This window comes from Bos indicus, chromosome 5 (genome assembly GCF_029378745.1).
Source record: "Bos indicus isolate NIAB-ARS_2022 breed Sahiwal x Tharparkar chromosome 5, NIAB-ARS_B.indTharparkar_mat_pri_1.0, whole genome shotgun sequence".
Classification (NCBI taxonomy): Eukaryota; Metazoa; Chordata; class Mammalia; order Artiodactyla; family Bovidae; genus Bos; species Bos indicus.
The window spans coordinates 17,967,766-17,995,159 of NC_091764.1; the positions used below are offsets into that span (position 1 = coordinate 17,967,766).

General features: G+C 35.5%; 1 protein-coding gene across 8 annotated transcripts in view; it reads right to left on the minus strand.

Moving 5' to 3' along the window:
* CEP290 (centrosomal protein 290) overlaps positions 1 to 27,394 on the minus strand; it is a 96,233-nt gene that overhangs the window by 41,061 nt on the left and 27,778 nt on the right. For all 8 annotated transcript variants that reach the window (XR_011566520.1, XM_070788904.1, XM_070788903.1 and 5 more), the window contains 14 exons: positions 25,911 to 25,995; positions 25,205 to 25,347; positions 23,279 to 23,443; positions 22,164 to 22,313; positions 19,427 to 19,542; positions 18,110 to 18,212; positions 17,789 to 18,019; positions 13,633 to 13,806; positions 9,900 to 10,011; positions 5,826 to 6,031; positions 4,746 to 4,897; positions 2,388 to 2,499; positions 1,323 to 1,778; positions 394 to 558 (listed from right to left, as the gene is read on the minus strand). Coding sequence is in view for 7 of the 8 variants with exons in the window: in XM_070788904.1 (XP_070645005.1) it covers positions 394 to 558; positions 1,323 to 1,778; positions 2,388 to 2,499; positions 4,746 to 4,897; positions 5,826 to 6,031; positions 9,900 to 10,011; positions 13,633 to 13,806; positions 17,789 to 18,019; positions 18,110 to 18,212; positions 19,427 to 19,542; positions 22,164 to 22,313; positions 23,279 to 23,443; positions 25,205 to 25,347; positions 25,911 to 25,995 (2,370 nt within the window). In the remaining variant the exon portion in view is untranslated. The remainder of the gene's footprint in view (positions 1 to 393; positions 559 to 1,322; positions 1,779 to 2,387; positions 2,500 to 4,745; positions 4,898 to 5,825; positions 6,032 to 9,899; positions 10,012 to 13,632; positions 13,807 to 17,788; positions 18,020 to 18,109; positions 18,213 to 19,426; positions 19,543 to 22,163; positions 22,314 to 23,278; positions 23,444 to 25,204; positions 25,348 to 25,910; positions 25,996 to 27,394) is intronic.

The following is a 27,394-nucleotide window of genomic DNA, read 5'->3' on the forward strand; positions in this document are numbered from 1 at the left end:
ATTGGTATCTTAGGTAAGAACAATTTAAGCAGAAGGAACAACAAAATGTCTAACGCAAGTAAGCATCTGCTTAGTGAACTGCATCTGCCTCAAAGCTTCTGTGCTTTATTCTATACCAAGCTGCCTTATTCCATCAGTGACGGCCAGTAGAAACTGGTAAAGGTGAATTTAAATAACCAACAGTGAAACAAAAATTAACTTACCAAATAAACTTGCTTATGAATTCTTCCTTTCAAGACTACTAATTAGAATAGCTTAAAAAATGACAAACAATATTTTATAAGAATAATAATAGAAGCTATACTTGATTAGGAAAATAAGGTAGTCATCAATGCAATGTTGTTATATTAAAAATCTTAGCAACAAAACACCAAAATAAACATAAAATGAAACCTTATTCTGCTGCACAATTTCTTCCTCCAGACTACTGATTGTGTTCTCATATTCAGAAATTATATTATTCAAATATTTTATTTCTTCTTTATCCTTGACTAATTCTCGATTGAGTTTAAGCTCTTGAAGACGGAGTTCTTCTATTTTTGTGTGCCAACTGATTACCTAAATATTTATAAATTACATATACAAATGTTAATATTATATTAACAAATAATGTATTTCTCTACTGATCTTAATGATTTTAATTCAAATTAATGGACATTCTAAAATAAAATAAGATATAAAATTATCCTTGGTTGTGCCAAAAAGAAAAGTTTTTTTAGAATTTCTATAGACTTTTTTAATATGTAGAATCTTAACATAAAACATTTTTCAAAATATGCTGAAACGGATATCACTAATAATCACATTTATTTATTCATTTACTTTCATGTATTTGTTGGGTCCTTAGTGTTTGTGTGTAATTGCAACATTGGTTTTACTTTCGTAAATAAAAATCCCAAATGTTTCCAGCCTAGAGAATAAAATTTAATTTCAAAATAATTATTTTTCATTAATTCCTTCCAAATAAGAGTAAAAACAAAATTACATTAAAAAATAAAATGTAGGCCTACTACTTGTTTAATCACTATAATGTTTAAGAACAATTACAACTAGTATTTAATTAATACATACTTTCCTAGAGTGTTTAAAATTCTTTGATATTACACTCTAAGCATTTCTACTGAAACTATGGCTTAGAGGAGTCTCATTTTATTTATAAACAGATATTCTAATAGCCCAAACTCCTAATTTATATAATCTAAATTAATAAATTATATCTGGAATTTTGCTCATATATTAAGCATTTTCCACATAGGCACATATTAACTCAAAATGATTATGTACCTCTTTTGAACATACTGAACTTAAAATCGGTGTTTTACCTTTTGGGCTCCCCTGGCATCCTTTAAAGTGCTTATTAAATCTTCCAGTCCCTTTAACTTTAATTCCATCTCCAGTGTTTTGTTCTTCAGACTTCTATGTTCTTGTTGAGAATTTTTCATTTCTTCCATTATCTTAAGTTTGTCATTTTGTAACTGAATCATTGTTTTAGAGAACTTTTCCTGTTGTGCCAAAGGTAAAGCTCCACTAAACTGTCGTCGTAGAGACTGAATTGTTTGGCGCAGATGTTTTGCTCTGTTTCTACCCTCCAAACGGGCATAAAAGAGAGCTTGTTCTTTTTCATCGAGTTTCTGCTCTAAGCGCAGAGTATGGGCCTCCACCTTCTGCAGTTTAGATGCAACTGACTCCACCTTGCCAAGAGCAGCAGCCTCACTAGCCTGAAGGGAGACTACGTGTTGGTGCAGCTTGGCAATCAGTGCCTTTTCATCAGACTGTGCCTGACATGAAAAATAAATATTTGTAGTAAGTTTCAAGTTTTCCCAGTGAAACTTATCGTGGACTTAAAAATCAGAATTTACTAATTTAAAACAATTACAAAAATCTAACCTTGCTTTAACATAAATTGCAAAAGACTGCAGAATAAAAAGAACTAGAATGAAACTTATTTAAAATCTAAATCTGGCACCTAACTACATACCAGTTGGAATATTACTAAGTTTACTTTAAACGTCCATATGTAAATAACAATACTGATAATAATACTAATGTAGACAACGGGTAGTTTTTTAATCCTAAAAAAACTATAATGTGAGAATATGTGGAAACCTATACATAAATACAAGGAACAATGCTGTTATGAAAGACATGTTTCTCCCCATTGTCTGAACTGTGATCAGCAGTTGCTACAATGCATCTGTAAGCATTTAAATGTTTTCCTGTGTTACCAATGGCATTTCAAATTAAAATTTTTCTAATCAAGTTACAATTAACGAAAACAGGAGCCTCTATTTGATTTATCCTGATTAAAACTACAAAATGATCCCAATATCTAACATAAATTTTGGAAAAGAAAAGCCTCTATGTAGAAGAGTTAACACTGCACATACCTGATAGTCTAACAGCTGTGTTCTGAGGGACTCTACTTCCTTCTCCCTGGACTGTTGTTGTGCATTCAAAATTTCAACTTGCCTTTTGGCAATATCAGAAATCTCTTTTAGTCTAGGAAGTAATAAGATACTTCAGATATGATTAGGTACATACTCTAAGTAAATAAATACTAGATTTTCCAATTTCTAGACCCTTGTGGAAAAGCTGTTAGCTTGCAGCATCTCTTCTTTTTACGAAATACTAAAGTTTCCTGAAGTATTTCATGGAACATAATTCCATGAGAGGTTAACAGGTTTTAACCGCTCCATTCCCAACATTGCTCTCCCTTGAAAATTCATATACACAGTATCATATCAAATGCTCTGAGAAGTTCTAAAGTAAAAAATGATCTCAATCTGTACATGCACATTTCCCAAACATAAATGGCCAACAAACTCCTCTCACAAATTTTTTCATGAGACACTTGTTACCGTGGTTTGGTATAGCTGGAATAAGGTATTAGGTAGGCTTACTTGACAAATTGTACAGTTAAGATTATAGAAATTTAAATTTTCAAGGTCAATCAATGATGCTTTGATTGGCTTTATTTTAATTTATAAGGTAGCAGAAATGTGAAAAAGATTATACATTTATTACTATTACCAAAAAAGGAGGGGAGCTTGATGATAATTATTAAATGTCCTATATGACCATTGTGATAAGATTAAATAGGTAAACTAAAATGCATTTTACTTTGGACTGGAATAATTTTAGTTCAGTGTAACTGATAAGTCTGGTTTCCTCATGTTGATTAGAAATTCTCATTGCCAGTTATATGAGTCTTAATCAATTAAAATATGACAAAATGATTAATTATAACTTAGTTTACTAAAAAAGGTGAGGTCCATGACATAAGAAGAATAAAGGAGTCCTTCATAGTGAAAGGGCTGGAAATTAGTGATATTACCAAAACAAGGTTCCAAAACAATGGCTATACTTTCATGGGTTAGCCATAACCCTGTTTACTAATTATTTGAGCTTAATGAATCAACTCAAGGATCCTCATACTACTCTAAAGCAGCTAACACATGATTACAAATGGATACAAGCATATACCTGGTGTATAGTACTTCCTCCTACATATATTTTGAATTCTAAGAGAATACACTGTTTCTTTATATAAAATGAAAACAACAAATGTTATCTGGATTATTAAGTGGATTGGGATGATTCAATAAGTATTTAATACAAAGCACAGTACACAGAGTGTAGCTTCCCAGGTGCTCGTCCACCTGCCAGTGTAGGAGAAGCAGGTTAGAGCCCTGGGTTGGGAAGATTCCCTGGAGAAGGAAATGGCAACCCACTCCAGTATTCTTGACTGGAGAATTCCATGGACAGAGGAGCCCCATGGGCTACAGCTCATGGGGTCACAAGAGTTGGACATGACTTAGCGAATGAGCCCACAAACAGTACACAGTAGATTCCCAAGATATGCAAACTGAATCAAATCTGAATTGTTCTTTATATTTTTACAGCAACCCTATTATAACTAGATATACTATAACTCTCTTAGTAAGTTAAGTTTAAGTAAATGCCACAACCCTTCCTTCCAAAAAAATACTAGTATGTGGTAAAAAAACAGATTTCATAGGGTCCTGATGCCAAGTTCTGTGTTTTCTGTAATACTGGGTTCTGATAAATATAAATCTTGAGAAGTTATTTCCTCTCCAATATTGTTATTTATGCCAGTTAAATATCAATCTTGTTAATATTACTTAGTGAAAGTGAAGTTGTTCAGTCGTGTCTGATTCTCTGCGACCCCATGGACTGTAGCCTACCAGGTTCCACCATCTATAGGATTTTCCAGGCAAGAATACTGGAGTGGGTTGCCATTTCCTTCTCCAGGAGATCTTCCTGACCCAAGGATTGAACCTGGGTCTCCTGTATAGTAGGCAGACGCTTTACCATCTGAGCCACCAGGGAAGTCAATTATTACTTAACAGAGTTCTATATAAAAAGAAACCAGCATCAACTGCTACTAAGGATATTACCCTTGATCACTGTAATGAGGTTTCATAATACAAAGCACAGTGGACACAGCTAACCAAATGACAAACACGGACACAGCTAACCAAATGACGCACACGGACACAGCTAACCAAATGACGCGCACGGACACAGCTAACCAAGTGACGCGCACGGACACAGCTAACCAAGTGACGCGCACGGGCACAGCTAACCAAGTGACGCGCACGGGCACAGCTAACCAAGTGACGCGCACGGGCACAGCTAACCAAGTGACGCGCACGGGCACAGCTAACCAAGTGACGCGCACGGACACAGCTAACCAAGTGCCTAAAACTTGCACACGCACTTACTTTGATACTTCAACTTTTAGTTCCATTTCACTCTTCTCTAATTCTAGAATGTGTTGCCTGTCAGCGTCGCTTACTGTCTTGCTCACACTATCAGCTAATTCATCTCTTAACATCTGTTCCACTTTCTGTGCCTCCAAATTGATTCTGGTAAGCTGGGAAAATAACAAAAGATGTTTAGAAACATTAGCTTTGGTGAAGTTTTCCTAATATACCTTTAAGCATCCTGCAGTCCTCTTTATTTTAGTCCAGATACTAACTTGGGTGTCAAGTATTAAGAATAGATTGAAGATGATAAGGAGAGAAAAAGCCAGGAACAAATTAGGAAAACTCTAGTTATATGTCAACCCACCAAGTCATTTATATTGGTCAACTCACAATCTAGTAAGATATGAATCTATGATACTCTTAATTTACTTAAAATGCTTGTTACATTTTACTTCAATTATATCATCTATAAATAAAGTTAATATTAATGAAATCTTAATATATTATTTAATGACTTGGTTAAAACAAACAAAATAACATGAATGACCTGAGAAATTTACTAATTGTCAAGGAAGAGTGCTTGAGAATATATATGATTATATATTCATCATAAATTGTTGAATATTTGCAAACGATATTATTGCCAGCCAATTTAATAATTTTAACCATATCAAAAAAGTCTAAAACTTTCTATTAGAATGAAGTCCCTGAGAGGAGAGATTACTGTCTTTCTTATTTTGTGCTATAACTCCAGTTCCCACACAGCATCTGGCATGTTATAGGCACTCAGAAATAATAACTGTTAAATGAATGGATGACAATGGAAGGAAATTCCATTAAGCAAATAACATCGTTTTGCACATTACACCTAAATTTTGTAATGCTGGTAAGAAATAAGAACTCAATCACAGAAATACATGGTTTCTTTTTAAACATTTCAGATATAAAGCTACATTATTTATCTATTACATGAAACACAAGCACTGTATTAATATGCTGCTTCAGAGTTACAAACAAACCTCTTCCAATAATACAATGGCTACCGTGAATAATTATTTACTTTCTAACTGCATGATAAAAATTATAATATCAAACCTCAGCAAATTTGGTTTCCAATTCAAAATTGCGTTCCTCCACTTGCTGTAGTGAAGTCTTCACATGTTCGTACATTTTTTGAGAATGTTCAGCCCTCTGCCTTTCATTTAATTCCTTCATCTCCAGCATAGTGATTTTTTTTGAAATAGAAACAATCTCACTGTTGGTTACAGATTTCTTTACCTTATCCATGTTAGATTCATTTCCTAAATGCAACAATATGTTGGTAAATCTTATGCTCCTCTTATCAAAATGTTATCCCCAATATTTTAGACATCATATAAGGAGGTAATATGGTTCTGTGGAAAACACATGAGCCTTTTGAATTATGACAGACCTGGGCACTAGTCGTAGCTCTGTTACATCTTGTCTGTATGCTGCCTACCCCATTTAATCTCTCGGGAACTTCCACGTTTCATCATTCAAATGATCATAAAAATTATTCTTCATAGGATGAAAGGCATTTTGTGCTTTACTTTATTGAGCTTGGCAGATAACTGCATTTTTTTTTCTTTTTGTTTTTAAACTGAAGGTATGTGGCGACAGGCCTGAGCCGAGTAAGTCTACTGGTGCCATTTCTCCAATACCGTTTGCTCTTTTTGTGTTTCTGTGTCACAATGGTAATTCTCACAATATCTCACCCTTTTCCACTACTAGTATATTGGTTATGTGATCCATGATCAGTGATCTTTGATGCTACTACTATGACAAACTGAAGGTTCAGATGATGGCTAGCATTTTTTAGCACTGAAGTATTTTAGCATTAAGGTATGCATATTATTTGTTTATATATAATACGATTACACACCTAATATACTATAGTATAATGTAAACATAACTTTTATAGGCACTGGGAAACTAAAACATTTCTGTGACTCATTTATTGCAATATTTGTTTTGTTGTGCTGGTCTAGACCTGAACTTGCAGTATGTCCAAGGTATGCCTGTACAGAAGTAACCATGTAAAAGATGTAGTGTGGGAGGTGTCACAAATAGGAAGCCAAAAAAGGGCAAATAAACACATTTTGTTAACTGAGAAATACACTGTATAAGAAGAAATACAGTGAAGTAACACTACTCTGTGAATGCAAGTTCAATGACTTTACTTTTAAAGTCTTAAAGAGTAAAAAAGTAAAACCTGAAGCAATGTGATTTAGCGATTTTACCAAATATCTTCTTTAACCCTGAATATTATTTGGCTTTTGTATATATCTAATGCTTTTGAACTGTGGTGTTGGAGAAGACTCTTCAGAGTCCCTTGGACTACAAGGAGGTCCAACCAGTCCATCCTAAAGGAGATCAGTCCTGGGTGTTCATTGGAAGGACTGATGCTAAAGCTGAAACTCCAATACTTTGGCCACCTTATCCAAAGAGCTGACTCACTGGAAAAGACCCTGATGCTGGGAGGGATTGGGGGCAGGAGGAGAAGGGGATGACAGAGGATGAGATGGCTGGATGGCATCACTGACTCGATGGACATGAGTTTGACTAAACTCCAGGAGTTGGTGATGGACAGGGAGGCCTGGCATGCTGCGATTCATAGGGTCACAAAGAGTCGGACACGACTGAGCAACTGAACTGAACTGAATGGGTTTCCCAGGTGGTGCTAGTGGCAAAGACACTGTCTGCCAATGCAGAAGATGAAAGAGATGCAGCTTTGATCCCTGGGTTGGGAAGATCCCTGGGTGGAGGAAATGACAACCCATTCCAGTATTCTTGCCTGGAGAATCCCATTATTTATTAATCTTTAAATATTTATTTATTTGTTTGGCTGTAGCAGGTCTCAGTTGCCACACACAGGTCTTCCAATCTGTGTTGCAGAATGTGTGGTCTTTTAGTTGTGGCATAAGAACTCTTAGTTGTAGAATATGGGATCTAGTTCCCTGACCAGGGATCGAACCCGGACTCCCTGTGGTAGAAGTGCAGAATCTTGATCACTGGGCCATCCTCAAATAAGTTATTTTATTTAATTTTATTAGTTATTACACCCTCATATATGCAGTTGTATAGCTTATCTTTGTACACAAAAGTTTGTGGTTAAATGAAAAGAAAACCAAAAAAACACCCCAGTTTACAATGAAAAGGTATCATGTAGGAATGTTAGTCATTTTTTAAGAAGAGAAAATGAGTATTTCTGTTATGCATAACAGACGTGCTCCAGGAAAAAGACATTTGGTAGAGAGTTTTATTTTTTAGAGTGTCAATTAATCATTATGTTCAGGCAAGTCAATTATTTTAAGGAACTGTGCAGTGATTCATTTTGTCTTTTACAATAATGCCCTTCTATCTTTCTAGCTTTACAAGCTTGAGTTCTATAACTGAGTTTGCTCAAAAGTACATAAATTTTTTGGAAACCAGGCAAATTGTTTTGGTGTCTACATCAGTTTTAAGAAGTACTTCCTTTTGTCCTGTATATATCTAAAATAGTTGCTGCAGGCAGTGATCAAATAACTAATAGTAACATTACTGGAAAGCTAAATGTGTTAGGAAAACATTATGGAACCATTTAGGCAACTAACCACCATGAAGGACAGAAAAAAAGTTGCAGTAAATATAAATATACAAAGAACATAAAACCCCTTTCCATTTTCTTTTGTGCTAAACTCTGATAGTGAAAAGAGACACTCTGTATTTGGAGTGTCCTAGGGAGAGTAACAGCCAACACCAATCAATTCCTGCATGAAAAAAAGTAATAAAGTGACACTAATAAACAAAGAGATAAGGAAGGGCAACAGGAAATAAAAGCTTTTAAAAATTCAGTGATACAAAGCCATGTATCAGAGAGATTAAAGTATTTGAAATTAAGGAATTTCTATAAGGAACTCAGCACTTATTAAAGAGACACAGGATAGGATGAACAAAGAGCTTACTGAAACTGTATATAATATTCTTTTCTCTATCTCAGTTAAAATTTCATCTTCTTTCATTTAAGAGTTAGATGAAAGTCAATTCACTTTTAATCTCTTAATGAATTAAAAATCACATTTCTAAAAGTAGCTTATTTTAGACTTCCCAATGTCAAGCCTCTCTAAACTACATCTGTTAACAATTTAACAGTAACAGAAACCTTGAAAAACATTAGAGCTCCAAGGTATAGAAAACAAAAGAAACACCTTACCCAAAGGAGCAAGTTTATCTAGAAAGCATAATGCTAGTAAGATAAAATAACTTAAATCTCATGAACTAGGAAAACCATTTGAAAAATGAATATGGAAAATCTTAGCAGAAGCCACATAGAATTTAATACCCTTTGAGACAATAGTATCTCTGTTAGATACACATGAAAATGTTGACAGCAGCAATAAATAAGCAATACCAAAACTTAGAAAAGCGGGTGATTTAATCCCTCAAACACAGTACTTTATGGTATGAATATTTATAAGTATAATGAATAAAAAATGAAATATTTTGTATCTACTAAATAAATATAGCATACAATGTTTATTATAGTTTTAAGTATATAAAATATATAAACATGTATAAGGTAATACAAAATTGATATAGTAGTGAAACTGTAGCAATATGCTTAAGGTCATCTTTGGACGACCCAGAGGGATGGTATGGGGAGGGAGGAGGGAGGAGGGTTCAGGATGGGGAACACATGTATACCTGTGGTGGATTCATTTCGATATTTGTCAAAACTAATACAATTATGTAAAGTTTAAAAATAAAATAAAATTAAAAAAAAAAATATCAAATGATATATTGCTAATGTAACTTTACACACAGTGAAAGAGTTCATTATACTATCATTAAAATACAGATATTTCAAAATTATCATCTGCATTAATTCTTAAATGGTTCAATATAATACCTAATGCTAACTCATAAATTTTAGCACATATGATTTCCTTAGAAACAAATCCAGTTTAATAACTAAAAATCAAATCTTGGTAGAGATTAGTGCAACACTAATTCATCAACTGCCTGCTAAATTAAACAGTTAGGCAGAGAGTTCATTTTTTATCAAACAACTTCCTTTTTATCTATCTGGTATAGAAAGAGAACTTTAAATGAAAAAATACTCACTATTAGCTCTTAATTATTTTATATTATCAGAGTCATAATACTTACCTAATTTAGTTTCTTGTTCCCAGGCTTGTTCAATAGTGTGAAGCTTTTCTTTGGTAATCTCCAGTTCTTTACTGATAGACTCCATTTGTTCTTTTAGGGATACATTTTCACACTAAATAAAATAGCAACATCACTGAGAAAGGACCCTGTAATTTTGACTAATACCACAGAAGTGACATTGTCTTAACTTCACACAATAATGTCCTAAAGCTCACCAACTTTTTTTTTTTAACAAAAGTAGAAGTTTCCCTATATGTAATACAAATATAGACATACACATGTATATATGTTGTATGAACATACATATAAAATATTATTTTAAAATAATCATTAAAATCTTGTATATCCAGTATATAAAATTGTATACTTGTACATCTTGTATATCCTAACCTTCTGAGCACTAGCTTATGCTATGTTCACTTCTGGCCAACATGGATACTCAACAGTTTCATAACCTTCCCTTAAGGAAGGGAAGGGCATCGTCAGATTCCTGTTTAGAATGACCATTCTGGTGGCAGCAAGTAGAATGTAACATGGAAGTATGGACATGGAACAGCAGACAGGTTCCATATCTGGAAAGGAGTACGTCAAGGCTGTATATTGTCACCCTGCTTATTTAACTTCTAGGCAGAGTACATCATGAAAAATGCTGGACTGGATGAAGCACAAGCTGGAATCAAGATTGCCGGGAGAAATATCAATAACCTCAGAAATGCAGATGACACCACACTTATGGCAGAAAGTAAAGAAGAACTAAAGAGCCTCTTGATGAAAGTGAAAGAAGAGAGTGAAAAAGTTGGCTTAAAGCTCAACATTCAGAAAACGAAGATCATGGCATCTGGTCCCATTGCTTCATGGCAAACAGACGGGAAACAATGGAAATGTGAGAGACTTTATTTTTGGGGGCTCCAAAATCACTGTAGACAGTGACTGCAGCCATGAAATTAAAAGACGCTTGCTCTTTGGAAGAAAAGTTATGACCAACCTAGACAGCATATTAAAAAGCAGAGACATTACTTTGCCAACAAAAGTCTGTCTAGTCAAAGCTTTGGTTTTTCCAGTAGTCATGTATGGATGTGAGAGTTGGACTATAAAGAAAGCTAAGCACTGAAGAATTGATGCTTTTGAACTGTGGGGTTGGACGATATTCTTGAAAGTCCCTTGGACTGCAAGGAGATCCAACTAGTCCATCCTAAGGGAAATTAGTCCTGAATATTCACTGGAAGGACTGATGCTGAAGCTGATACTCCAATACTTTGGCCACCTGATGCGAAGAACTGACTCATTGGAAAATACCTTGATGCTGGGAATGACTGAAGGTGGGAGGAGAAGGGGATGACACAGGATGAGATGGTTGGATGCCATCACCAACTCGATAGACCTCAGTCTGAGTAAGATCCGGGAGTTCGTGATACAGGGAAGCCTGACATACTGCAATCCATGGGGTTGCAAAGAGCTGGACACGACTGAGTGACCGAACTGAACTGAACTGAATCATTACCACAATAATAATGGTAGAGAATAAAACTAAGACTTCCCAGTAGAGAGGCACATATGTTCAGAATTATAACTGAGATACAGGAAGTAAAGAAGAGAAAAGGATATACTACAAATAGAAAAAAGTTTAAGGTTTGAGTAGAAATGAAAAATATTATCTGGGAAAATAAATTTTAAAAGTTAAAAGTTATTCATTCATATCTATAATTTTTAATGTTAGAGAAGTGAGGACAGCAGATATAAAAGATGGGGAAAAGGTGAGATTATTATCACACTTAAATATGCAGAATTTTATACAAAATTAATATAATCATCTCTCTTCAACAAAAATAATAAAAAGTAAACTGATCCTGATTATTTCTAGTTAATACTAATAAATAATGACTCAGATAATTGTGTCATTATAAAAGACTGAAAGCAGGATAAAAAATAAAAGATTGAAGGCAGGAGGAGCAGAGGACAACAAAGGTCAAGATGGTTGGGTGGCATCACTGACTCAATGGACATGAGTTTGAGCAAGCTCTGGGAGATGGTGAAGGGCAGGAAAGGCTGGCATGCTGCAGTCCATGGGGTCGCAGAGTTGGATATGACTGAACAAATGAACAACAAAAACATATAACTGTGTAGGAGCCACTGAAAGCTATTCAGAATATTTTCTTGAATATGCCTCCCTAAGCAAGTGAAGAGGAACTCAAAAGCCTCTTGATGAAAGTGAAAGAGGAGAGTGAAAAAGTTGGCTTAAAGCACAACATTCAGAAAACTAAGATCATGGCATCTGGTCTCATCACTTCATGGGAAATAGATGGGGAAACAGTGGAAACAGTGTCAGACTTTCTTTTTTGGAGCTCCAAAATCACTGCAGATGGTGATTGCAGCCATGAAATTAAAAGACGCTTACTCCTTGGAAGGAAAGTTATGACCAACCTAGACAGCATATTGAAAAGCAGAGACATTACTTTGCCAACAAAGGTCCGTCTAGTCAAGACTATGGTTTTTCCAGTGGTCATGTATGGATGCGAGAGTTGGACTGTGAAGAAAGCTGAGCGCCGAAGAATTGATGCTTTTGAACTGTGGTGTTGGAGAAGACTCTGGAGAGTCCCTTGGACTGCCAGGAGATCCAACCAGTCCATTCTGAAGGAGATCAGCCCTGGGATTTCTTTGGAAGGAATGGTGCTAAAGCTGAAACTCTGTGCAGAGCTGACTCATTGGAAAAGACTCTGATGCTGGGAGGGATTGGGGGCAGGAGGAGAAGGGGACGACAGAGGATGAGATGGCTGGATGGCATTACCGACTCGATGGACGTGAGACTGAGTGAACTCCGGGAGATGGTGATGGACAGGGAGGCCTGGCGTGCTGCGATTCATGGGGTCGCAAAGAGGTGGACACGACTGAGCGACTGAACTCAACTGAGAAGCAAGTGAGAGCTTTCAAACCAAAAGATTTAGATCTCATTCTATTTCAATGAGTATCATAAAAGAAAATGAACCAAAAGACATAATTTCTTACTTTTGATGAAGAAGAGAAACAAAAACAGGAGCTTGTTTTGCTTAATGTAAAACATATGAAGATCAAGTGGCTAGAAGAGAATTATAAAGGGTCTTGGGTCCTATTCATGAAAGTGTTAGTCACTCAGTCCTGTCCAACTCTATGCGACCCCATGGACTGTAGTCCACCAGGCTCCTCTATCCATGGAATTCTCCAAGAATCCTGGGAGTGGGTAGCCATTCCCTTCTCTAGGAGATCTTCTCAACACAGGGATCAAACCCGGATCTCTTGCAAAGCAGGCGGATTCCTTATCATCTGAGCCACCAGGGTTATTTCATAGACTTGAATTAAACCAAGATACTCCAGGCCACTTTTCTCTTTCCAGACAGTAAGAAAGGCTACAGATTTGCAGAGGTCATCCATGATCCAGGAAGAGAGATTTATGTCTCATCTACTCTCTGCTACATCCATCCCCCAAAACTATGGGCCATGAGGCAATCAGAGGTCAGGGTAAGTGAAAACGGTGGATGCTTAATAATGCTTTCTCTTTTGATTACATTATTCTATATGTTCCACATTCTTTTTTCAAGTGCCTGGTTTAAGAGGTCTGATTCAGCTAAATTCCGCAAATAGGCTAAGGAAGATGACCTGGAAGAAGCTGTCCAGAAATTATTCTGTACCTACAGATACCACCCCCCTCACACACAAAGAGAGGCTCATATCACAAGGTTTAAGGATCACATCAACTTACCTCTAGGTGTTCCAAGTTATTTGTTCTTTGAACAAGCATATTATCTTTTTGCAAGATATCTCTGTACTTAGCAGTCAGTTCATTGTATTGTCTATTGGCCAATTCTAGTTCCGACAGAGAGACACTATTATCTACAACTTTTTGTAGTGCTGCAATCTTGAAAACGGCCATTTCCTATGTAAATAAAGATACATTGAATTGAAGTGTTGTTTTTTTTTTTTTCTGGTAAAGCACTAGCCACTTTTGAGATAATACAGCTGAAAGCAAAACAGATTTCAGAATCATTAAAAGAATCAGATGTATCCTGTATGAAAACATATTGCAATAATTATTAATTACTTTCATATAAGAAATGATATTTGGACATTGAAAATCTTAACAAAAATAAAATGAATTCTTTTATAACTCCTGTCATAGTTAAATGAAATTCAGTTAATCTGAGAAGTATATATACAGCAGCAAGAAAGCGTATCACTTAGAATATATCTTTGGATGGCTTTTTAAAATTTTATAAGGTTTAAAAAAACTTGTCTTTTGAAAACTGAAAGGCAAAATTTGCATCCCTGCAGGTAACATTTAGAGTTTAGCTACTTCTGCTTTTCTTTTTAATTCTGGCTGTGCTGGGTCTTTGTTGCTGCGCAGCTTTTCTTTAGTTGTGTCCAGCAGGCCTACTCCCTAGGTGTGCGTAGGCTTCTCACTATGGCGGCTTCTCTCGCTGCAGAGCACGGGCGCCAGGACGTGCGGGCTTCAGGAGTTGTGGTTCCCAGGCTCCAGATCACAGGCTCAATAGCTGTGGCACACAGGTGCAGCTGCTCCACAGTATGTGGGATCTTCCCAGATCAGGGATCGAAACCATGTCTCCTGCACTGTCAGGCAGATTGTCTACCACTGAGCTACCAGGGAAGTCCCTATTTCTGATTATTTATTATTAAACAAACTCGCTATAAAATTAAAGAAAATCTTTTGCTCACAGAAAAGAAACATTATATAGGGGAAAAAAACTTCTTTGAATCATAGCTATCTAGAATAAATAGTATCGAAGTCTAAATTACTTGGTTTATCTTCAACTCTTTAGTTACAGACCTATGAAAGTCACTACTTAAAGACATCGTATTAACACCAAAAAGAAATGTCTGAACAGAAAACCAAATTTATGACATGAGAAAGATAAAGAATTTATGAGTTCCCTGGTGGTCCAGTGTAAGGACTTAGCACTTTCACTGTGGTGGCCTGGGTTCAATCCCTGGTCAGGGAACTAAGATCCAGCAAGTCAAGTGGCAGAGCCAAAAATTAAAAAAAAAAAAAAAAAAAGTAAAAAACCCCCCAAATTATTTATGGTTATAATTCATTCTGAAGTAGAATAATGAGGGGAAAATATTTGTAATAGTACTTCAGACCTCATTTTGAAAACTCCTCTATAGAAATAAGTATCCCCTATTCTACCTTACCCTTGGGATTCTGTTTCACTTTTGCTGTGTGGTGAGGAAGATCATGTTTCACATCTTTAAAAATAACAGCCCCACCTTTTCTTTTTGGCTTTCAAAGTGTTGCAAAAACAAACAAAAATTTAGGCTGAAGAGGAAGAAAATTCCAGTTCTTTCTTCCTTCTATCTCAAATACTAGCCATATTTGTAATACTCCAAGAAAAACATTCTATAAAATATAACACAAAAATAATAACATTTCATATTGTAGATAAGTTTATTAGCATGACAATTTCACTCACTATTATCTTTAAAAGGAGATGGCAAGGAACTCAAGTAACATTTTAATTTTACTTTGAATTCTTTGGTTTACACTGTTGTTGTTGTTTAGTGACTAGTCGTGTCCAAGTCTTTTGCTACTGCATGGACTGGAGCCCACCAGGCTCCTGTGTCCATGAGATTTCCCATAAGAATAGTGGAGTGGGATGCCATTTTTTTCTCCAGGGGCTCTTCCCGACCCAGGGATTGAACCCATGTTTCTTGCACCGCAAGTGGATTCTTTACCACTGAGCAACCAGGGAAGATTTACATGCTCTATATAAATTCAGACATGTCAAATGAATATGCTGCTGCCGCTAAGTCGCTTCCGTCGTGTCCGACTCTGTGCGACCCCATAGATGGCAGCCCACCAGGCTCCGCCCTGTCCCTGGGATTCTCCAGGCAAGAACACTGGAGTGGGTTGCCATTTCCTTCTCCAGTGCATGAAAGTGAAAAGTGAAAGGGAAGTCACTCAGTCGTGTCTGACTCGGAGCGACCCCACGGACTGGAGCCTACTAGGCTCCTTTGTCCATGGGATTTTCAAGGCAAGAGTACTGGAGTGGGGTGCCATTGCTTTCTCCGCAAACGAATATATACATACTTAAATAAGCTATAAGATCAGATGTAAAACAAGATGTAGAATAATACACATGGCATGCCACTTTTTGTGTCTTTGCTAACACTTGCAAAAGGAAACAGAAGGATTTTCAGTTACCTAAAGCGAGAAGGCAATGGGAACCCACTCCAGTACTCTTGCCTGGAAAATCCCATGGAGGAGCCTGGTAGGCTGCAGTCCATGGGGTCGCTCGGAGTCGGACATGACTGAGCGACTTCACTTTCACTTTTCACTTTCATGCATTGGAGAAGAAAATGGCAACCCACTCCAGTGTTCTTGTCTGGAGAATCCCAGGGACGGGGGAGCCTGGTGGGCTGCCATCTATGGGGCCGCACAGAGTCAGACACGACTGAAGCGACTTAGCAGCAGCAGCAGCAAAGGAGGTAAAGGGCTTCCCAGGTGGCTCAGTGCTAAAGAACCCACCTGATACTGCAGGAAACACAGGTTCAATCCCTGGGTTGGGAAGATTTCCCTGGAGTAGAAAATGGCAACTCATTCCAGTATTCTTGCCTGGGAAATCCCATGCAAGATTTCAGAGGAGCCTGGCAGGCTACAGTCTATGGGGTCACAAAGGAGTTGGAGACAACTTAGCCACTAAACAACAACAAAAGAGGCAAACAGGTGGAATATAATGAAGCAAAAGGTACAACGACAGAAGTAAGATTTCTCTGATGACATCTTTTGTGTAAATACTTTATGTATTCAAATTTAATTTTTAAAAAGTTATCCGTGAAGTTGAAAACAAATGTAAAACAAATGAGCCTAACCACAGCAAATGTATATCATAACCACACAAAGGAGAATTACTTCACATCACTATAGAATATGTTATTTTGATGACACATTCTTACTCAGAGATAGTATAAAGACAATAAGAACTGTAAAGAAACTTTAAACTATGTCTGACAGCAGGAACCATACTTCAAGATAACCAAAGAGCTTTGGCTTATGAGGAAAAGCTGTTTATTTTATAAAAGAATATCTGCTAATAAATGAAAAGTACATAATAAACTAGAAACATCATGATTTTTGCAACTCCTGATGAAATAATTGGGTCAGGCAACAATTACCAATGGATGTTAAAACCATTAGAGAACTAATAAAGAACTGATTATTTGCATGGTATCAAAACATTACCAAAGAGTTAATTAACTAAATCACTTAAAAATAGAGATATATGGCTGTCTTCCCCTTAACACAGTTATCAGTCATGAAAATGGGACTACCAGATATTCCATCTCTTGAATGACACAATATAAAGTGTTACTTACAAAGTACAAAGTAGTCTTGCCAAAAATGTTTCCTTGAATATAACCACAGCTTCAAAGATAACTTTTAGTAAATATAATGGTTAGTGGAACAAATAAAATTATGACAGAATATAATTAAACATTCAGTATTTTTCAGAGAGGAGGAGAAAAAAAGGGGGAGATTCTATATTAAAAAGATTTAGGATAAGAAACATCCAAGGAGAATGCAGAGTCCTTGACTGGATCCAGGGACAATAAGGAAATGTGGATGTGGTCTGGACATTCGACAATATATAAAGTACTGTTGTCAATTTTGTTAAGTATGATAAAGTTACTGTAGTCATATAAACAGAAAAAGACTTTTTTTTAAGAGATGCATACTAAAATACTAAGGGGAGAAATGTCTGCAATTAAAATACTCTTACAAAAAACAGATGGAGCGATTATGGTCAAATGTTAGTAACTGTTTCCTATTAATCCAAGTGATAGTTATTACATATTATCCTTCTTGTCTGAAAACTTTCAGAGTTGAAAAAAATCAGACATACCTTAAAACGCTGCAAACGTCCAATTTTTTCACCAACTTCAGCCTCCATTGCCATCAATTCATTCTTCTGTTTCCCATTTTCTTTTCTAAGCTGTCTCTCCATTTCTACCAAAGTTGTATATTGCCTGATGAGTGACTTTTCATTCACCTGTAAGACTGTGATCTTTCTACTATTTTCTGCAAGTGTTTTTTTCATTTCATCTGAATCCATCTGAAGAGCACTGAGCAAATTCTGCACAAAGTCACATTTATATTACTTGTTGAATCTAGCTATCTTAGTTTGAATACTATTGAATATTGGTTTTAAAAGTGCTTTACTTACATTATATTCTTTTACTTTTATAGCATCTTGTTGGATTTGATCCTCAAGTCTTTTCTTTTCCTCTTTCATTGTTTCAGATTCTGTTTTCCAGTTCTCCTTTTCACTTTAAAGAATTTAAAAATAAAGCAATACAGTAAATCTATAGGAACAGATAACTTTAGATAATGGAAATTTAGTTACCATAAAACAAGAGAAATTATAACTAATCAACATATGATAACATAAGTTAAAATCCCACTTGAAAGGGTTAATCCTGGAAGTTATTATTATTATTTAATTAAATGAAGGTAAAAGAAATTATTTTATCAAATTAAACTACAAATTACTACTCTATAACTATTACAATATAATGATAATGGATCTTGTAAACATTTTATTAAAAACAGAAGATAATTAAGAAAATAATCAATATTCCAAACTTACTCTGGAAATCAAGTCTCAGTATTCTGACCCTATTCTTAAATTTGAGTGTTAAATAATCGTGAAATATTTAGAATCCATACAAAGTGAGAAATCATTAGACTTAAAGAAGGTGTATAAGATATTATTGCCTACCCAGACCTCCAATTTGGTTGGCATAAACCACTTATGGTGTCAGCACTGAATGGTTCAAACCTGGACATATGACTTGGACAGCTCATTTACTATTCTGGCTAATGAGATCTAAGTCTGCTGGAGTCCTCTAGAAAAAATTTTATAAATAAAAATGAAGAATTGTGTGAAAAGAAAACACCCCTCTTCTTCAATGGACATGGTTCCATCTTCCTTGAAATCCTAACTCCTGCACCATCATAGGAGATAACATGACATACACTAGAAGATTCCCAAACATGACCCACCTATAATTAGCTTTGGCTTTCTTGTTGGATTAAATCATAATCATTCTTACTGTTTAAACAAACTTTGATCAGATATTCTAATTATTACTAAAGCTATTAGTCCATTAGTACAGATGAAATGGCAGAGATAAGAAGAAACAGGCTAGTTCTCTATGAAAACACATGAATAATGATGCTGGTGATGAAAAAGAACTACTGTTGACACGAACTGTTCATATGTGCCATGATATTCACAAAATACTCAGATCTGGGCATTTTCACATAATTAAGTTATTTCACATAATTAAGTTATTGAGTTAATAATAACTATGAAAAAGTATCACTATCACAGAATTTTACGGACAAGGAACTAAAACACAAAGCAAAGGAGAAGAGGCAGGAGGATAAAGGAAAAGAAAATATCTAAATATCTTTTGTTACTTAACTTTAATAAGAATATGCTACATTCATATTTATAAAGTTTTGCTAACACCTATACCTTAGGTATTCTTTATATAATAAGCTTTGTTGATGACGAATTACTGCAAATTTTCTGTTATAGTCTTCAAGAGAATCTTCTAAATTCTTTAACTTATTTTCTTTATATTCTAGTTCCTAAAAATTGGTTTAGAAATGAGAATGAAAAAATCATCAGGATATATTTCAAATCTGAAAGTATAAATTCATATTCTGACAAGATTATAGAAAAATATATAAAAGATAATCGACAACAAATCCATAAGCAGCCCAGATCATTTCTATGATTATTTTGAACATCTTATGGCATATGGAATGAGATAATATGTGTAAAAGAGAAGTTCTATGAAACAGGTAAGATTATTTTCATCATATATTTGTAATAGTTACAGTAACCATCAAATGATCAGATTCAGTGGTTACAAACTTGCCTCTAGCCACTCAGCCCCACATACCCTTTAGTGAACATATGCATTCATATCTTCACTCAAATTGTCCTCTCCAATTATTTAATTTTAAAGATGAAGAAACTTGAGACTCAGAAAGATCAAGTAACTTATTTAACATTAAAAACCTCATTAGTACTAGGCTTGGTAACCATTTTCTGAGACGTATGCCAAGCTTGGTGCCAGGTGCCTACATATTTGCAGATCTAACACTTGCAGTCAGGTCTGGCTGACTCCAGAGATCTTGCTACTTCCAGCACTCTATGCTGCCTTAGGATTGGGAGTTCAAGTATTGTTTTGCCACTTTGAACAGGTCTTCGGATTTTTAACTGGTGTTTGCTAATCTACCACATCTGGTCCCATCACTTCATGGGAAATAGATGGGGAAACAGTGGAAACAGTGTCAGACTTTATTTTTTGGGGCTCCAAAATCACTGCAGATGGTGACTGCAGCCATGAAATTAAAAGATGCTTACTCTATGGGGTCGAACAGAGTTGGACACGACTGAAGCGACTTAGTAGCAGCAGCAACTCCTTGGAAGAAAAGTTATGACCAACCTAGATAGCATATTAAAAAGCAGAGACATTACTTTGCCAACAAAGGTCCGTCTAGTCAAGGCTATGGTTTTTCCAGTGGTCATGTATGGATGTGCGAGTTGGACTGTGAAGAAAGCTGAGCGCCGAAGAATTGGTGCTTTTGAACTGTGGTGTTGGAGAAGACTCTTGAGAGTCCCTTGGACTGCAAGGAGATCCAACCAGTCCATTCTGAAGGAGATCAGCCCTGGGATTTCTTTGGAAGAAATGATGCTAAAGCTGAAACTCCAGTACTTTGGCCACCTCATTCGAAGAACTGACTCACTGGAAAAGACTCTGATGCTGGGAGGGATTGGGGGCAGGAGGAGAAGGGGACGACAGAGGATGAGATGGCTGGATGACATCACTGACTCGATGGACGTGAGTCTGAGTGAACTCCACGAGATGGTGATGGACAGGGAGGCCTGGCATGCTGTGGTTCATGGGGTCACAAGGAGTCGGACACAACTGAGTGACTGAACTGAACTGAATCTACCACAATGCTTTCTATGTGTTTTGTCTGTGTGTGTGTTTTTACACAAAGATTAAAAAATAATGAATCATCACAAGTAACATGACAAGGCTATACTGTTATTGACATACTACTTATTGACAGTGTTCCTGAAGTAAAGAAGAATAAATTCAGGAAAAGTGTTAAAATCAGAAATCTAAGAATAATGACACAACATGAATAATAAAGTAATGATCCAATAAACAGTTCAATTCTAATACTCAAGGATTGCTGCTGCTCCTAAGTCACTTCAGTCGTGTCCGACTCTGTGTGACCCCATAGACGGCAGCCCACCAGACTGCCCTGTCCCTGGGATTCTCCAGGCAAGAACACTGGAGTGGGTTGCCATTTCCTTCTCCAATGCATGAAAGTGAAAAGTGAAAGTGAAGTCGCTCAGTCGTGTCCGACTCTTAGTGACCCCATGGACTGCAGCCCACCAGGCTCCTCTGTCCATGGGATTTTCCAGGTAAGAGTACTGGAGTGGGGTGCCATTGCCTTCTCCAACTCAAGGATTAAGTAATATAATTTACAAATACAAGCAGTTGATAAGCATAACTCAAATATATTCACAAGTAGATTACTTAGGAAAGGGAAACAGCAGTGCTTACAATCAAAAACTTATTTTCATTGATTCTGAACACATTTGTAATTATATTTGCAAAGTAAGTGATTTTATGGTTATTCACACACACTTCAAATGGAAAAATGAAAAGCGACTCTCATTAGGCCATTCATAATGACTATAACATAGAGAGGAAAGCTGACAAACCAACACAGGGCAAGCAGTATCCTCTGTGATTTGCTAACGGAGTAACTAACCTTACAGGGCAAAGGGGAGAAAGAAATAAAAGACAATTTTAAGACAATTTCTCTTAAAAGTTTTTCTAGTGGTTAACACACAAAAAAGGAACAATTCTAATCATTACACAAAAAGCTGTGTCAGACTTTATCCATCTGAATTGCTTTTCCAACCAGCAACAGATAAAAGAGCTCACTTTACTTATACATTACTACCTTATAGTAGCTGCATGTTATTCTGTCAATCATACATTTCATATGAATGGCATGCCTGCTTTTCATTCAGATGAATAGAACAAACTGCTTTTATTCATAACATTCCATCTAACATCAAAATCCAGTAAAAATACATCTCACTGTTAATAGTCTAAGAACTCAAAGAAACAGCTGATGATTGTTATTTTGCTATTCACATATAAAGTTTTCAGTACCTGTAAGATATGTATTAAATATTCATTCTGAGCATTAATAATATTGGCACTAGATGGTGCTATCCCATCAGGTAAGTCTATTCCTTTAAACACAACATTTGATCCTTCTGTTTGTCGTAAAAGACTGGTTTCTTTTTCAAGATGATCTATCTGGAAACAAACAATTCAGAAATGAGAATCTCATCTCTTACACAAAAAGACAAATTAAAAAGCAGTAACTTAAATTTCCTAAAGAGTAACTTTAACAAGTAGATATATGAATGCTCTGCCAGGTATTAATTAAATTAATGTAATTTCTGCTTAGAGATGCCTAAGAATACATTTAAAATCTCTGTATCCTTTTATGTTTTCCTAGTGGCTCAAACTGTGGTGTTGGAGAAGACTCTTGAGAGTCCCTTGGACTGCAAGGAGATCCAACCAGTCCATTCTGAAGGAGATCAGCCCTGGGATTTCTTTGGAAGGAATGATGCTAAAGCTGAAACTCTAGTACTTTGGCCACCTCATGCAAAGAACTGACTCACTGGAAAAAACTCTGATGCTGGGAGGGATTGAGGGCAGGAGGAGAAGGGGACGACAGAGGATGAGATGGCTGGATGGCATCACTGACTCGATGGATGTGAGTCTGAGTGAACTCCGGGAGTTGGTGATGGACAGGGAGGCCTGGCGTGCTGCAATTCAAAGGGTCGCAAAGAGTCAGACACGACTGAGTGACTGATCTGATTTGAGTGGCTCAAACCATAAAGAATCTGCCTGCAATGCAGGAGACCGGGGTTCAATCCCTGGGTCAGGTAAGATCCCCTGGAGAAGGAAATGGAAACCCATTCCAGTATTCTTGCCTGGAAAATCCCATGGACAGTAGAGCCTGGCAGGCTACAGTCCATGGGGTCGCAGAGTCAGACACAACTGAGCAACTAACACACAAACATTTTTACATTATAAAGTACTGATTTTTCCACTAATTCTATTTTAAAAATCCAAACAGAAGCTTTTCTAATATAGAAAGAATTAATTCAAGGGGCATATTCTCATAAAATAGTCATTAAGAAAACAAATGTTTCATATTAAACCTTTGTTCATAAGCTTAGCATTTTCTTTTATTTAAAAAAAATTCTCACCTTTAAATGTGCTTTTGTCAACTGCTGAGAATAATTTATAGCCTCTTTCCGAGATTCTCTGAGCTCCTGTCTTAATTCTTCATTTCTTCCAGTAAGTTGATCAACTTGGGCTTTTAAATGCAGATTAGCATCAAATATTCCTTCTGCATTCTTTGATTCTATAGCCTAATATATTTAAATTATATTGAAGAAATGTAAAGAAAAACACTAAAATCACAGTATAATAATTAAGTTTAAATAACACTTACATTTAAGCATTATACTACTCCCATGTGTAATAATGTATACCAACTCTATCTCTTACAAATTTATAAAATACCAGTTAACCTACATCAGTATTACCAAGCATACTGATCACCTCATTCTAACAATTAACAAATACTGAGCTAACTCAAGTAGACTGGTAGACCAGAAAAACAACTTAGACAGGAACAAGATGACTAAGGTTCAAATATAAACCAATCTCTTGCTAGCTGGACAATTGACTTAAAATTCCTTAAATCTTAGCTTCTTTATCTCTAAAGAAGGGGAAGTAATGTTAGCTCTGTCTGCTTCACAAAGCTTTTATACAGTCAAAATGAGATAATTTATATGTAAATACTTTGAAACCATGAAGCATCTTAAAGTAAAATATAAGCAATGGAATGAAATAGCTACTACATTCAATCAGATAAAATTTACACTGCTTCCTTTCCATACAGTTAAAGCATACAAGATAACAAAAGGAAAGTATGATAAAAGTCTTATCCAAGAGTTCTGGATAAAAAAAAAAAATATGTCAAATATTGAAGTCACCAACCCACTTCGAATACTATGTCTCAGATCAAACTCTGCTCTACAAGGGGAATTCTATTTAGTGACAAATAGCCCAGTAAAATTCGAACTTTTTCTATTTTAATTGACAGCCTCGAGCATTCCTGATACCACTGCTTCCATAGACTTCATCTGCTTCTCTTCTGGGTCATTATTTTTCTTTTTTTCTGATTGATATATCCCATTCAATGACATACCAGTATCTTGTCTAAGAGATCATCAGAATAGCACTTTAGATCAGATAATTGTTATGCACTTAAGTTTACTTTCTATCGCTATAGGATATTTTTCTGGGTCCCTATCACTGTCTAATTCAATCTCATTTTCCAAAAGGCCTTATAGACAACATGATGCTATTTATCAACAAGACAACTAACTAGACTACTTTATCATCTGTCAGAGTACCTCCTTCTGCCTATTTCTTCCTGCTATCCCTTTTGAATCAGTATAAATTATTACTTCATGTAGCCTGTTCTGATCTCCTTAGGGTAAAGGCTTACTCTTAGAAATCTACTGCCTTGAGTTAAATCCCAGATCACACTCTTGATGAGATTACATATGATTTTACTCATCTTGCTGCCTTTGTCTCAGCATGACCCTTAAAATAAAAAGTGGAGATGACAAAGAAAGTATCAGTGAACTTGAAGATAAATCAATAGCAATTATCCAACTTGGAGAAAAAAGATAAAATTTTATGGAAAAAAAATGAACAGAGCCTCAGGGATTTGTGGGACAATGTCAAAAAGTCTAACATGTACCACTGGAGTCCTAGAGACAATGGGGCAGAAAAAAATAAATGAAGAAATTAATGGCAGAAAATTTCTCAATTGTGGTGAATAACATAAGTGAACAACCTCAGGAAACCCCAAACAAGGCACACACACACACACACACACGCACACACACACCCTTTGGCACTTTACAATCACGCTGGTGAATACAAAATAAAAAGAGAAAGTTTTGAACTAGTTTGAGAACTATACATTTCATACAGTGGAATGACTCAAATGACAGTAATGTTTCATTAGAAGCTGTGGAGACCCATGAGAGGGGAACAACATTTTTAAAGTGATGAAACAACAAAATAAAACTATTAATATAAAAATAACTTACATTAACTAGTCTTTCAAGACTGGGAATAATTAGAGATGTTTCCCCTCCTTTAATATCAGGATCTTTCTGTATTTCCTTAATAGCTTGCAATATTTCTTTCATACCTTCTTCAAGTTGCTTATTTTCTTCAACTAATTCTTTTACTAAAAAAGACATATTTATTGAATGAATGAGATTTACAATTTATAATTTACACTAGGTATAAATTTCCAATTATACTATGCTATAGAGATGACAAGTATTTCAAATATAGCAAAAATAGCCCATTTATAAAATGTGAATACAAATAAATGTGCAAAAAATTCAAGTATAAATCCAATGGGTAAATAGTTAAATAAAACTGGACACCTATTTAAATAATACACATATACATATATAGCTCATGGATGAAATAAATAAATCATAAGCATACTTTGCTTTCACTTTATATTAAAACTTTTACATTTATTTTCTAACTTCACTTTCATTAGAGGACCAAAGAGAAAAAATAGACTCATTTATCATTACAATAAATTCAGATTAATAACATTCTCTGAAAAAGAAATAAAGCAAGGCAAACCAAATAAATGAGAGATTGACATTGATACATTATAGACATTGTTAAGGCTAAAACAGACTAGAGAACAGAATGTATTAGTCCTTTAGACCCATAATTTTCAGTACAGGTTAAGTAAGTAAAGAAAAATAAGAGATAACAGTGACTTACATTTATTTTGAAATTTCGCTATTACTGTTCTACTTCTTTCTAAATCTCTTTCCTTTTCAATTAGTTCTCTTGAAAGAAATTCATTCTAAACAAAACAAAGAGAAAATTGTTTTTTTAAAAAAATATTACAATATTTATAGTTTTGAAGTTTAAAGAAAAGTTTGATCAACTGAGGTTTAAAATACCTAAAACAAGCTACAGAAACATAGCAACAGTCATAAAAATAAAATTTAAAAGGTGAAATACGTAATGATCACCCCTCCCACATTCTCCCTCCCTGAAACACCATGGCAAAAGGGAAACAGATACTGAAGGTTTTTGTCTTTAGCACCACAATCATCTCTTTTAATGATCTGCCTTTACACTACCTGTTCTGCCTGGCTTCTATGACGTGCAAGCTCTATTTCTGCATTTCTATTCTGTGCTTCTTTGATCAATAAATCCTGTGCTATGACTTCATTCTAAAGAAACATGTTATAAATTAGGCAAGTTAATGAGTTCATCTCAAACGTACTTCATTTTTAGATTTTTAAAAGACAGAATGTGTATAAATTAGTGTTAATGTGCAAACAGAAAAATTATTACAACTGCTACTTACAGAATTTCGTTAGAAAGTCATAAAAATGAATTTAAAAAAAAGTCCTAGGAATGTTATTTGGAGGATAGCTCACCTGAGATCTAAGAAATACTAGTTCTGTCCGTAGCTGTTCTATAAGATTTTCAAGTGGATCTATCTGAGGTAATTTTGATTGTGCAGTAATTGGCACAGGGTCCGGAACATTAACTTCAAGTTTACCTTTCCAGATTTCTGTCTGTATGGGAACTTCACTTTTTCCTATATCTTCTTTCAAATTGGTATCAGCAAAGTTGATTGGGGTATGAACCTGTTCATCTTCTGATGTTGCTACTTGTGATTTATCCATGCCAGCACTATTGTCATGAATTTGTTGACAAAATATTGCTGATTTTTGCCTAAGTGATAACTTCTGCATTAAATCTGAAGCTGCTGATAAGGCTCGTAAAGATGAATCACTTTTTTGTGTGAAATTAGTCTTTTCAAGTGCCTGATGGCTTCTTGTCACTTTCTTCATAGACTCATCAGAAATAGAACATAAATATTCGTTTATTTCTTCATGACTCTCTCTACTAAAGGTACTGATTAATGATTCTAGATTTCTTAAAGATTGTAGACAGGGTGCTTTAAAAATCTCCCTTATTGTAATAGTTTCTGGAGGTGAAATATCATCTTTCACTTGTACAGATGAAGAATGTGTAGTTAAAGAGACAAAAGGATTCACTTCACTTTCTACACGCTGGTGAATTTCAGATAACATTCTCGATAATGATCCCATGGTCATATTCTCTTCTGGCTCATTCTGACATGACTGTGGAATACTGAATGATGGTCTCCTATGCAGCAGCTCTACTTTATCTGAACTCCTAATCTGTATTCAGAGTAAACAACGTTTCATTAATCTTGGGAT